Source organism: Theropithecus gelada, chromosome X (assembly GCF_003255815.1).
Source record: "Theropithecus gelada isolate Dixy chromosome X, Tgel_1.0, whole genome shotgun sequence".
NCBI lineage: Eukaryota > Metazoa > Chordata > Mammalia > Primates > Cercopithecidae > Theropithecus > Theropithecus gelada.
In genome coordinates, this window is record NC_037689.1 from 127,044,330 (window position 1) to 127,059,178 (window position 14,849).

General features: G+C 37.0%; 1 protein-coding gene across 3 annotated transcripts in view; it reads right to left on the bottom strand.

The window, feature by feature from the left end:
* SMARCA1 (SWI/SNF related, matrix associated, actin dependent regulator of chromatin, subfamily a, member 1) overlaps positions 1–14,849 on the bottom strand; it is a 77,372-nt gene that overhangs the window by 36,318 nt on the left and 26,205 nt on the right. For 2 of the 3 annotated variants that reach the window (XM_025373001.1, XM_025373003.1), the window contains exons 12-17: positions 13,867–13,988; positions 10,151–10,186; positions 9,056–9,208; positions 7,181–7,313; positions 5,740–5,888; positions 3,520–3,639 (exon numbers count right to left, since the gene is read on the bottom strand). In XM_025373001.1, the coding sequence (XP_025228786.1) occupies positions 3,520–3,639; positions 5,740–5,888; positions 7,181–7,313; positions 9,056–9,208; positions 10,151–10,186; positions 13,867–13,988 (713 nt within the window). The remainder of the gene's footprint in view (positions 1–3,519; positions 3,640–5,739; positions 5,889–7,180; positions 7,314–9,055; positions 9,209–10,150; positions 10,187–13,866; positions 13,989–14,849) is intronic. The other variant, XM_025373002.1, reaches the window with a different exon arrangement.

The following is a 14,849-nucleotide window of genomic DNA, read 5'->3' on the forward strand; positions in this document are numbered from 1 at the left end:
GTAGAGACGGGGTTTCACCATGGTCTCAATCTCCTGACCTCGTGATCCACCCTCCTCAGCCTCCCAAAGTACTGAGATTATAGGCGTGAGCCCCCGCACCCGGCCATAAATAACCAATATCTTATCTTTCTCAATTGGAGTAAAACTAAATTAATAATAGTTTAAACTTACATTCTACAAGTGATGTATTTAGCTATTTAACCTATACTTGTTTGATGGTCTAGGCATTCAAATTTGAAACAAACATTAAAGGCCAATTCCTCAACTTTCAAAAAAAGAATAAATCATACTGAGTTAGTTTATTTCACATAAGAGTACATTAATGCTAACTTATCTGGGTTAATTTATTCAGGATCACAGCCATCATGACTTAATTTACCAGGTATGGTTGTAAAAGTAATGCAACTGATTCAACATACCATATATGAAAATCTACCTCAATGTATAATTTCCATGATTTATAAATGATATTCTTTCAAGTTTTCACTTCTCCTCAAAAGATAATTTAAACCTATTTTAAGAACCTATCTAGAAAATACAGAGGCAGAAATAAAATATAATCTCAGCTTAGAATATTCAGAAAAAATGTGATTCTGGACATCACTGTTACTGTCAGACATTTAATTATAAAAATACAAGTCATCATAGTTATTAAAATTCTCTTTATCTATGCATCATTACTTTGCTAAAATTAGAAGCACATGGAAACCAGTTAGAGATAGACAAGAATTTTACTAACTTTTCTCTAAAAATGCGGATAAGAAGCTCCACTGGTATTTAGACTTAATTGTTTAAAATTTTTCCACTTTATAAAACACTCCTAGTACCCATAAGTCTGTAGGAATAATTGTAAAATTAATAAAATTTATATCACATAATGAGATCTCAAAAGCATATTAGAAAGGCAATTTCCACCCTGTGCAGATAGGCCATCACCTCCATCTCAGCAGGATAAAATATAAGCAGTCTAAGTGAAGATTAGAGATAGGACAATCTGACAAATACAAGTCAAGAAACTAAAAGCTATCAGAAGCAATAACAGAAACAAAGCATTATCAGCATACTAGCTAAAATGCAAAACCAAAATGGCTCTTCTCATTTTCAGTAAAATAAGTACCTAAGAATGAGCTTTTTTATTTTAAGAAAATTCATTTCCATCAGTTCAAAAATATAACAGCTTTATGGAGCAATTTGAGCAACAAAATATGTAAAGATAGAACTAGATTGTAACTCAAAACATCCATGAGTCCATACTGATATAAATAAATAACTGAAGATACAAATAAATTGGGGAGAAGGGGTAGATCTTCCACACAGAAAAATATCAATTAATAAATACATATAGGTGAAATGAAGAAAAAACAAAATTACCATTAGGGAAACACCACAATAACTACTGCAGGCAAGCTCCACCAATACATGCTAAAATCAGTGAGTAAGAGTTTGAGAAAGATCTCCCCACAAGGTATTTATCAATTACAGAGGAAAAAATGGCAGAGGATGTATTAGAAAGCCTGGATTTCCAGGCAGAAGCCTGTTACAGGGGCGCTGGCTGCCCTGTGGAGCGACTCTACTAAGGCAATGCTGAGTGGAAATGTGAGGTTGGAACTCCTACGGAAAGTCCCCAACAAGGGCACTGCCTAGTGGAATTGGGGGTGTTACAGGGACCCTAGAATTATAGAGCCACCAGCATCGAGCAACTCCTATCTAGAAAAGCTGCAGGCACCATACTCCAATTCATGAGAGCAGCCACATGGGCTGTACCCAGCAAAGCCCTGGAGGCAGGGCTGCCCAAGTGCTCAGGACCCCATCTCTCACACTAGTGTGCCCAGGATGTGGGACACAAAGTCAAGGGAGATCATTTTGGAGCTTTCAGATTTAATGTCTACCCTGCTGGGTTTTGGACTTGCATGGGGCTTGGTTCTCTCTTTCAGAATGGAAATGTTTACCCAATGCCTATATAACCATTGTATCTTAGAAATAAGTATCTTGCTTTTCGTTTTACAGGCTCACAGCTGTAAGAAATTTGTGTTGGGACTGAGATGAGACTTTGGACTTCTTAGCTGATGCTGGAACAAGCTAAGACTTTTGAGGACCATTGGGATGGAATGATTATAATTTGCAATGTGGGAAGGACATGAGATTTGGGAGGACAGGGGCAGAATGCTATAGTTTGGATATGTTTGTCCCCTAAATCTCACATGGAAATTTGATCCCCAATGTTGGAGGTGGGGCCCAATAGGAATTGTTTGGGTCATGGGGGCAGATCTCTCATGAAGGGCTTGGTGTAGTCCTCGAGGTAATGAGTGAGTTCTCTCACTCTATTAGCTCCTGACAAAGAGCCTAGCATTTCCCTCTTCTCTCTGGCACTGTCTCTCTGTCTCGACCATGTGGTCTTTACATACGCCGGCTCTCCTTTGCCTTCTTCCATAAGCGAAAGCAGGCTGAGCCCCTCACCAGAAGCCGATGCTGATGCCATGCTTCTCTTACAGCCTGTAGAACCATGAGCCTCAGGTATCCTTTCACAGCAACACAAATGTGCTAAGACAGTAGATATACCAATTACCCTGATTTGATCATTACACATTGTATATATGTAACAAAATATCACTCTGCATCCCATAAATATGTACAATTAACATGTGTCAACTAAAAATAAAAGGAAAAAATAATAAAGTCTATTTTTAAAGAAATGCAATGTGGGATACTAGATTAGATCCCCTGGAATCTAACACCAGTTAATTAGATAATTAACCAATATCCTTTTCCTGGCACAGGAAAGGACATTAGGAGAAAAACTGGTGTTAATTTCCCGGTTGTGATCATTATACTAACATGTAAACTGTTAATATTAGGGGAAGCTGAGTGAAGGATATAGGTTAGCTCTGTACTATTTTTACAACTATTCTGTAAGTCTAAAGTAATTTAAAAAGTTTTAAAAATCCAGCCTTAATTTCAGTTTAAAAAACAAGATAGATAAAACCCCCGTTTCTTCAACAGACCACATGTAACAAAGTCCTTCTGCATTTAAGTAACTAAATGTTACTAATATTATTATTCATATAGTTAACATTAAGTGCCAGGCACTATTCTAATAACTTTATGAGTATTAACTCATTTCATCATCAGAATCCCTCTATGATGTAACTATTATAACCTCCATTTGATAAGTGAGAAAACTGAGAATACCCACAGTCACTTAATTAGTGACAAAAGTTGAGATTTCAGCTCCAGAATTCAGGAATTCAACCTCAATCCTACTCTGCTTCTCAATAACAAAAGTAGTACTAGCAGTAGTAGTTGTAGCAGCAGCAGCAGCAACAGCAAAAATGATGATGATGATGATGACGATAAACCAGTAAAATATATGAAAGATAAACCTTGCATGAGATCTCTAGACCTATATCAAATTTCACTCTAGAGCAGGGTATTATAATAGGTAAATGCCAGTGTTATTTTGTAATTGTTATGGGGAGAAATGCTCATTTGAGGTTCTAATGGTTGAGAGTAAAAAGTTACCTTCTGTTTTTCTCTATAATCTTCTCCTTCAAACTTGTATAAACTTTGTTCGATGTCCATTCTAAAATTTCTTAGAGAAGACTCTCCCATTTTTTGCAGGCGCTCATTCATCTCTGCAGTCTAAAGATGAATACATTGAAATGAGAAAATAATCACTGAATTACTTGTAAAAGTCTGTGGAATCTCTACCTTTTTAATAGTCAGGTTTTGACATGAAATATCCAGTCTGCTAATTTACAAGGTATGAATGCAATGCTAACATCAAACTTGAAGTGTAAATTTTACTTGCCCAAGTATTTCAAATATTTAAATGGTGCTTCCTAAGTACTCTCACTTAGGCTTTCTTTAAAATCTTTTATCAGTGAAGTTGTAGCCACATCATAATCGCTCTTGCATAATTTAAATGGGACAAATAGCTAAAGCTAAGCGAAAGACAAAATGGACTAACATAACACATTTTGCATACCAATATGAAACATATTAACACAAGATTATTCAAAATGCAGGTTATTACCTGAACTACAAAATTCTTCTGAAAAGCAAATTCAACCAGTTTACAAAATATGTAACAAACATAGTAAAATACACCATGGAGATGAAATCAGCAAAATCCACACTGTGATTAAGTCAAAAGGCAAACAACCTAGTCTTTTCACCAAATAAATTACAAGGAATACAATATATGGCAGGAGAAGGGGCCTATAGATTTTAAAAGATAGGGATGAAATCTCAACCAATGGCAATTTGTATTCTGATTTGCATTCTGATTTAAAAACAAAAAGAAAACTTTTTAAGTATAAATATTTATGAAACAATTGTAAATTTGAATACTAACTGGATATTTGGTGTTATTAAAGAATTATTGGGGTTGGCCGGGTGCGCTGGCTCAAGACTGTAATCCCAGCACTTTGGGAGGCCGAGACGAGCGAATCACGGGGTCAGGAGATCGAGACCATCCTGGCTGATATGGTGAAACCCCGTCTCTACTAAAAAATACAAAAAAACTAGCCGGGTGAGGTGGTGGGCGCCTGTAGTCCCAGCTACTCGGGAGGCTGAGGCAGGAGGATGGCGTAAACCCGGGAGGCGGAGCTTGCAGTGAGCCGAGATCCGGCCACTGCACTCCAGCCTGGGCGACAGAGTGAGACGCTGTCTCAAACAAACAAACAAAAAAGAAGTATTGGGGTTTTTCAGGTGAGACAATGTTATAATGACTATCTTTAAAGAGTCCTTCTATTTTAGAAATACACAGTGAACTATTTACAGCTGAAGTATGTCTGAGATTTGCTTCAAAATAATCCAAGGAGGGGAAAAGATAATGGGGCATATAAGCAGAACGGGACTGGTTGATGGTTGTTAGAAACAGGTGATAAGTACTTCGGGACTCATTATACTTCTCTGTCTAATTATGTTTAAAATTATCCATAATGTGTGGAGAGGGGAAGGTGAATTAAATACAAAATTACAATATTCTGAAACAACTTATTATGCTTTAACAAATAGTGATTTAGTATTTCATGAAATGTTTTATAAAAGATTTTCAATTAACCAATGTATCAGTAGATGATTTCTAGTCCACGGCAAAATATATATATATATATATATATAATAAAAATATAGTCCTGGTCAGGCATGATGGCTCATGCCTATAATCTCAGTGCTTTGGGAGGCAGAGATGGGAGGCTCACTTGGGGCCAGAGGTTCAAGATCAGCCTGGGCAACAAAGCAAGACCCTGTCTCTAAAAAAGAAAATTAACAGGATGTGCATGTTGGTACATGCCTGTGGTCCCGGCTACTCTGGAGGCTGAGGTGGGAGGATCACGTGAGCCCAGGAGGTAGAGGCTACAGTGAGTTATGATTGCACCACTGCACTCCAGCCTGGGTGACAGAGCAAAACCCTGTCTCTAATTTAAAAAAATGTATTCCTTATACATGTGATTAAACACAAAATTTACTTGGCTTTTAGGTATAGTATTTTCAATAAAGCATTAGATATAAGGTCACTCAATTTTAAACCCTGCTTCTTAGTCTTTCTCACCAAAAAAAAAGTTTTTAAGCCTTAATCTACCCCTGGAAATAGATCTACAAGTTGTTGGAGACAATATGAGTTACCTGAAACATGTAGATAATGTAGACAAACATGTACAATGAAAATATAAGCATGCTGAAGTATGCTGATATTAAAACAATCCAGCATGAAAATAAAATGCTATTTTAACTAACCTTCTTTTCCCCTCTTTCCAGAATTGTTGTAATGTCTTCATCTGTCAACTCACTCTCTTTAGAAGCAAAAACATGGGTGGCTCCATGCCGTATCATTTGTAACATTTCCTCTTTCGCCAGCTTGTTAGACTGTTGATCAATGAGTCTTCCTAATGATAAAAATTGAAATTGTACATATTCAATCAATTATATTCCAAAGAAGGCATAATCATTCTAATCAGACATTACCACATTTAGCCATCCATAAAGCTTTAAAAGAACAAAAAATTAGTGAGCATTAAGATTATTTGTTTAATGAACAACCCTACAAGTTTTTCTTCTAACATACTTTCTATTTCTATATGAATTCCCTTCTGTAAAACTCAGTTAAAACCCAGAAGGACAGGCCGGGCGCGGTGGCTCAAGCCTGTAATCCCAGCACTTTGGGAGGCCGAGATGGGTGGATCACGAGGTCAGGAGATCGAGACCATCCTGGCTAACCCGGTGAAATCCCATCTCTACTAAAAAATACAAAAAACTAGCCGGGCGAGGTGGCGGGCGCCTGTAGTCCCAGCTACTCGGGAGGCTGAGGCAGGAGAATGGCGTGAACCCGGGAGGCGGAGCTTGCAGTGAGCCGAGATCCAGCCACTGCACTCCAGCCTGGGCCACAGAGCGAGACTCCGTCTCAAAAAAAAAAAAAAAAAAAAAAAAAAAGAAAAACCCAGAAGGACAGAAACTTTTTTTCATGTTCAAACTTTGTTTTCAGATCAAACTTCTCTATATGAAAAGGTACCCTCTAATGTGTTTTCAAAAAATTAAAAGTAGCCATTTTATCTGCTAAATAATATCAGGTACTTCAAAAAGCATGCTACTGACATTCAAGAATAAGCTAGTAATGTTCAACTACTCCATATATTAAATGCTAGGGTTTCAATTCAGAAGATTTCAATTAGCAGTTTTTGTTTGTTTGTTTGTTTTGAGATAGAGTCTTGCTCTGTCGCCCAAGGTGGAGTGCAGTGGCGCGATCTCAGCTCACTGCAACCTCCACCTCCCAGGTTCAAGCAATTCTCCTGCCTCAGTCTCCTGAGTAGCTGGGACTACTGGCGCACGCCACCACACCTGGCTAATTTTTTGTATTTTTAGTAGAGACAGGGTTTCACCATGTTGGCCAGGCTGGTCTCAAACTCCTGATCTCAGGTGATCTGCCAGCCTCGGCCTCCCAAAGTGCTGGAATTACAGGCATGACCCACCTTACCCGGCCTCAATTAGCATTTTTAAATTTTTTCCTTTTATTTTTAGGTGATACATAACAATTGTACAGACTCATGGGATACACAGTGATGTTTCAATTTTTCCTCTAAGTTTTCAAATTTTGATCAACTTTTATTAAAAGTAATCTCCTTTGAAGAAAACTACATGTGTTTTACAAAAAACACCTAATTAAGTTTCCATGTATAAATACCTTGTTGTATAACAATTGAATCAAGTCTCAGCTTTATCTCAGCTCTCTCTACAATCCTCTCTTCAACAGTGTTGTCAGTGATGAGACGGAATACACGTACTGGCTTCTTCTGACCAATACGATGTGCTCGATCCTAGTAGAAAGAGTCCTAATATAAGATATTGGATATTCTGGATAAAATTTAGAGTATAGCCATCATATGCTGTAAAATTCTAAAAATAAAATTAGTTCTTTATCTCCTGATCTGACACTTTGGAAAAGAGCATGATGAATATTGAGAATATCTAAAGACCACTGGGAACAAAGAACTCTGCAAATATTATATTGTACCATTAATGGGAAACTTCCAGGACAAAGGGCAAAGCACCTGTAAGATGAGTAAAAGAGGGAGCCAAAAGTTTCTGGATTGAGTTACTAAGTAACTTTAAGCCACTAAATATAAACATCTTCCAAACTAGTAAGGAATTTTATTAAGTAGTTAGTAAGGGTTGCTATGGTGGCAAAAGTCTGCTTTATCTCATCATCAGGCACTTCTTTCTGCTTACTGAGGGATATGCAGTAGAGCTATAAAAATTAATGGGATATTAATATCCTTACTATTCAGTAGTCTAGAATTGGTTCTATGGTTTATAGTTGGTACAGGTGACAAGTGGCAAACTTCTAGTGGTATAAAACCATCTAGGGAGAGTATTTTTAAAACACAGAAGCTACTAGAGCAAATAGGTAAAGGGAGGAGGGTAGTAGAGAAAAAAAATTTAAGTTCAAAACAGGCCTTGTACTACATATAAAAACACTAGAGCCTAGTAACAAAGTTTCAACACAGCACATTTTTAAAACAGAATGCAATACCCTACACATATTCACATTAAACCTGAACCAACAAATCCTGAAAGATTAGACGTACACTAAGACTTCTACAGAAATGAAGTGCTATCACTATTAAATTTTCCAGTTCAGTAACACTGTAACTTACTGGGGCTTACTCCTAGTTAGTCATATCAAACAGGTAGTTCAATACCATTGTAATGTAATAATTACGCCAAAGCATATTGATTTTGGAATGTCCCAGTGGTCAATCCCTTTCAATTCTCTATTATAAAAGGAAAGCCTTCTAAGTTATACCTCACTGGCATATGACTTTTCATTGCCCCCAAAAAGACAATTATCCCATAGCTATATATTCAAAATCCTAAGAAGTTATTTTGTATCTTTTTACTTCTAAATTATATTTCTTTATATGAAAATGTGAGTCAAATTGAGAGAAGCTGTAGCTCTAGTTCAATAAATGACACCAAAATATCAAAAGGGTTACCTGTAGTGTCATGATGAAAGGTCAGAGAAATTGCTCCCTAAAAAAAATTTTAAGTGTAGAATAGCTTTTGCATGGTATCATTAAGTAGCAAGTGTTTTTCTGGAATATATTCCTTTCTTGCCTTTTTGCCTTCTCTCCCAAAATTTTTTTTATGAAAGTTAAAATCCTACCTCTCCTAATTTCACTACTAAGGATTTTAATATATTTAGTTGTTAAGCAGAATAATAACAAGAGATTGTTTTTTAATCCTTTTCATTAAAACAAATGTATGTGCCCTCTTCAATCTGTAGGAATGGGAAAAAACTGATATTTCTATTTCGTGATAAAAACCAAAATCAACACAAAAATGCTATAGTTGGATCTGGGGTGTGTTTGTTGTTTGCTTTCATTTCTTTTGTCTTTGCAATTAGCATAGCAACTGTGTTTTCCAGGATAATCGACTGTAACTTCTACAAAATCTCTCAAAAATTGTTACCTTTTTATCATAAATGACCTTTATGTGTATAAATAGCAATAGTATTCAGAGCTATGATAAATTTCTGACACCATTAAAGATTACTAACCATAGCTTGTAGATCAACCTGTGGGTTCCAGTCTGAATCATATAGTATAACCACATCAGCACTTGCCAGGTTAATTCCGAGACCTCCAGCCCTGGTACTTAGCATAAAGATGAATTTGCTACTATTAGGCGCATTAAAAGCCTCTATTGCTTCCTTTATTTTTAATTGATAGAGGGATAGAAGAAAAAGAGAAAAATAAAATTAGACTATCAGGGTCCTTAAGAAACAAATAAAATCATTTAAAATACATATGGAAAATCTTCACACACTTTATAATATTCCTTATAAATATACTTTATAATATTCTTCCATCTTCAAAATATTTAAGCGTCTATACTTATACTGTACTGTGTGAATTTCTGTAGAAAGTATATTATATAAATGAAGTTCCTAATCTTTAAAAGCTTACATCAATAGAGACAAATTCAGAACAATTACATAGACAAATTTAACTAAGCAAGTAATAATTCATTTACATTATTTAAAAACAATAATAATGAAAACATTTTAATTGAGAGCTGAAATATATCTGGGGAATGAAGTATCAGAAAGCTCAACTTCATTTCCATTAGTTTATGAATGATTAGTTTAGAAGATCAACCAACAGAGAAAATGGTTTACAAATGGGAATGAGGGCAATGGATAAAGGGGAAAGTAAGAAGATTTCTATCAGTATGGTAACAAGGAACAAGCAGGTAAGTAATGAAGAAAATCAGGACGACAATCCAGGGGTATTTAGTAAAGAATCTTAAAATTAATATGAATATTCTTATTATATAAAGAGCTCATACAAATTAATTAGAAAAACAGTCCAGTAGAAAAATGAGCAGAAAAAAAGAACAGACAATTCACAGAACAAATACAAATGGTTAGAAAACACAACAATAATGTTCATTCTCACTAGTAATCAAATAAATGCAAACTAAAACAACATAATAACATTTTTGAAGATTAAAAAAAATGATAATACTCAATGTTGACGAGGGGGCGGTGAGACGGGCACTCTCATACATTGCTGCTGGGAGTATAAATTGGTACAACCTTTGTGGAAAGCAATTTGGCAATATGCATCAAGAGCCTTAAAAATGTTCATACCCTTTGACCCAGAAATTCCACTTCTAGGAATTTATCCTAAGGAAATAATCAGAGATGTGCACAAAGATTTATGTATAAGGACTTTCACTATAGCATTATTTATAATAGTGAAAATTTTGAAACAACCTAAATGATCAACAATAGGGGGATGAATTATTTACAGTACATCCATAGGGTGAAATATTACCCTAAAATTACTTTTACAATTATTTTTTATGGACATTAAAAAGTACAATATAATATTGAGAAAAAAGTATCAGGATACTGTACTTTACATATAGTATATGAAGTATATACCAATTACTTATACATATTACATATACCTAAAAAGATTGGCCAGAAATACTTGTATTTAATTTCAAAACTTCCTTCAGCAGTCATATATTACTTGCACAATCACAAAGTATGGGCAATCTTTTTAAAATAAATAGATGGCATGGTCAAAGTTTTAGGCAGAGAAGGTGACTCCCACCATCACAGTCAGCAGAGCAAGTAAAGGGGGCAGTATAGAAAGCAGCGTGGTGTAGTGAGAGGCACCTTGGTGTAGAGGAAATAGCAAAAACTTGGGCATGAATCACAACTTCACCACTGATTACATCTGTGATTCTGGGCAAGTATTTAATCTCTCTGAGACACAGTTTCAAATGGAGAAAATTATACCAATACTTTACCGGGCTGCTGGGAGAATTCAATTGGAACTTTAAGTTGCCTAGCTTATAGTAGTTGCTTGACAAATGTTAGTTCCTTTCCCTACAAAAGTGAGGAGGCCAATTAAGCAGAGGTTACAGGAACTGAGTCAGACGATGACCACTGGCTTTGTTAGCTGAATTTAGCTGCAGTAATGGAGAAAGGGAAAATCTGAGAGCTGTTGAGAAAGAATTACTTATTCACAGCTGGCACACAATCAAAGTAAGGAATCAAACGTGGTCTTCTTCTTACTGGGAAAATAGATGAAATGATGGTGTGGACAACATAATGGGAAAGCAGGGCATTTCCAAGAAAAAAGGAACAGCTCTGACTTTGCTATATTTAAAGTCAATACATGAAATTCAGAGTCTCTGAGGGGATAACATTGTTTGGAATTTTAAAAAACCAGAACAATTTGGACATAAATAGGTAAACAGTAGAAAGCTCAGTCAGGAATGCAAATTGGCTATTTGCGGTCAGAAAGCACGTACTGCTCTGCCATGGTATTCTCTTTGTCCTAGGAACAAGGATCATCCTGAATGGTACCATAGGGCCTATATTTAGTATGGATTTGGGGAAACCAATCCTCAGCAATAAGTCAGCAAAAGCTCAGTAACGCTTCAAGTTGCCATCTCAGAGAGAGTGAAAAAACTATAGGACAGGGAATAGTGTAAGCCTTGAAATGTCCTCAAATGTATAAATGTTATTGCAACTGTTTCCCCATAGAGGTAGCAGTAAAACCTTTAATATGAAAAGGGTCTGTGTGCTTGCTGTGAACACTACGGTATGCTAGAACCAGATTCAATAAGGAGGCACACAAGGAACGGAGTGCCCGTTGCAACTACGGAAGGAGAGGGATGCTGGCTAAGAGAGAGTCCTTGTAGCCTGAGATGGGGCCCTAAAGGTGTAAGGGAGAAAGCCCTGTGTGCAATTTCATGACATGCAGTACGTACTGCAATATGTCATTTAAAACTGTGCTCATACCTATTATATCCACTTATCCTCACAACAACATCGTCAGAGAAAGAAGCCTAGGTGTTATTATCCTTATAATAGAATTAAATGTACTGAGGCTCAGAGAATTAAATGGCTTGCACACGCTGCGAAGTGGTGAAGTTGGTGCTAAAATTCAGGTCTTCTGAAACCAAGTTCAGTGCATTTTCCACTATACCATAAAATAATGATCTTTACCCAAAGCATGAGTACAGCAGGTCCTCGAGTAACATCGTTTCATTATAAAACTGATGACAAAAAAAAAAAAAAACAATCAATTCCTGGCCAGGGCCACTGTCCATATGGGTTTTGCATGTGCTCCCCATGTCTGTATGAGTTTTCTCTGTGCACTCCCACAGCCCAAAGCTGTGCACAAAAAGCAAACTGGCATGTCTACACGGTCCCAGTGTGAGTGGTGTGTGTGTGAGCATGCCCTGTGATGGAATGGCATTCTGTCCAGGGCTAGTTCCTCCCTGGGGTCCTGAGCTGCCAGAAGAAGCTCCAACCACTGTAATCCTGAACTGGAATAAGCAGGTAAATAATTATCTTGTTTTTATTCATCTTTCTTAAATGTATGTATGGCTCACATTTATTTCCCTGTTTAATATTGTAAGTGTTTTGGTCTTTATTTAGAAGTTTGATGATGTCTTTGTGACCAGAAATATGCCATAGGAATTGGGGTCTTGTCCTGTCACACAGTTTGAAGTGCAGTGGCACAATCACATCTCATTGTGGCCTCAAACTCCTGGACTCAAGCCATTCTCCTGCCGTGGCCTCCCGAGTAGCAGGGACTACAGGTGCATGCCACCATGCCTGGCTGATGCTTTTTAAAATTTCATTTTATTTTATTTTTGTAGAGACCGGGTCTCGCTATGTTGCTCAGGCTAGTCTTTACTGGGCTCAAGCAATCCTCCTGCCTCAGCCTCCCAATCCCAAATGTTGGTATCACAGGCATGAGTCAACACACCTGGCCAGAACTTAAATCTTGTTCGTATCAATTAGCCTAAGATAGAATTGATTTCATCATACATTGTTTTGCTTGACGTCGCAGTTTCTAAGAACCTATTTTTTTTTTTTTCAGACAGAGTCTCATTATTTCGCCCAGGCTGGAGTGGTGCAATGGCATGATATGGCTCACTGCAACCTCCGCCTCCTGGGGTTCAAGTGATTCTCCTGCCTCAGCCTCCTGAGTAGCTGGGATTACAGGGGCTTGCCACCACGTTTGGCTAATTTTTTTTTGCAACGACATTAAGTGAGGACTTACTGTATGGACTTAAAACAGAAGCCAAAGACAGAGCTCTGAAGGATCACAGAAAACAGAAGATAAATTAGCAAAGCCTTCCAAGAACAAGTGCTTTAAAGGGTATTAAACGCATTAGACCCATGACATTTGTGAGGAATAATCTAAAGACCTGCAAGAATTTCCATGTTTGAGAAAAATACTGCATACTAGATAAGCTTAATCACTAAGTGACCCATTCCTGCACGCCAATCTTTTAGTGTCCCAAGGTCTAAATTCATGATAAATACCTATACCTATGTTGTCACATTTAGTTTTTACAAGAGCTCCATAAGAACCAAGATCATTCCCTTTACGAATTACTATGCTTCATGAGTCTTTAGGGTTGCTTATAAACTGGCAAAATCTCAACTATTAAACTCTACAAATGGCAAAGGTCTGCTATAGCTGGCAAATCAGGAAAAGAAAATAACATAAAATTGGAGGTCAGAGAGTAAGGTGAGAAACAGTTAGTAATTTAAAAGGTCAGAGAGAGGCATGGTTAGAGAAGATAAGGATGGGATGGTGTAGTGCCCTTTAGATAAGTGATGATGTCTTTGAAGACCTTGAAAAAGATGATTTGTAAAGAGTCAGTGGAATGGAAGCCACATTGAAGACTGAAGAGAGAAAGATGGTAATGAGAAATTCAATGCACCCACCTAAAGAAAAGGCAAAAGTTCAAAACTACCTAATGTTGATACACATTGCTTAATTGAACTCTGATTTCTGAAGTCTTATTTTATTTTCTCTTCCTCACCTCTCTTTCTTCATGCGGGGTTTGTCCATCCAGTCGACAATACTCATAACCACGCCACATGCAATAATCTTCCAAAATATCCAGCAAGCGAGTCATCTGGCTGAAAATGAGAACCCTTGAACCTAAAACATTTTGCCAAGAAAAAGTGAGTTGTACAACTTGTGTAAAACTAACTTAAAAGCTACGAAATAAACATATGCAACATAAATGTAGAGCACATGAACACTCCACTAAACACACACACACACACACACATGCACACACACACGCACACAACTGCAAGAGATGCTATATATAGAATTATGCATTTGTTGAGTTAGGCATTTTTTAAGGTCTTCAAAAATCCTCCACACATATTGCATATTGCAATGACTTAAAAGACTGCCTTTACTTTTTCTTAAGGATGAATGATGGGTCCACAGGCTCTCTCACTGGACTACAGCAATAGCCTCCCAACTAGTCTCCTGTTCCTAGTCTCTCATTCTCAATAGACCTCCATACTGCTTTCAAGGTTCTCTTCCTAATATGTAAGAGCGACATACTCTGATTGTCACTCTTCACAGCCAATCTTCTCTGACGTTCCCTCTGCCTTCAAAATAAAAGTCCTAACTCCTTAACACATGGTTTAAAATACCTTTCATAATTTGGTTGCATCCATCTTTCCAGATTCAACAACTGCCACTCTACCCCAAGTACCATATGCTCTCTCTGTTCCCTTGTTTCACACCTCTGTTTCATTGCCCTGGAAAACCGTTCCTCTCCTTTTCCCTATGGTTCACTCGTACACATTCTCCAGTGCTCTCCTCAAAGGTTATCTCTGTGAAGACTTTCCCAACTCCCAGTTTCTCAACATATCGTAGCACTTATCACAATGAATTGCAACTATTCCTCCTCACTACACTGTGAGCTTATCCAAGGCAAAGATTGTTGTCTTTTTTTTTTTTTTTTTTTTTTTTTTTTTTTTTTTTTTTTTTTCATTGTTT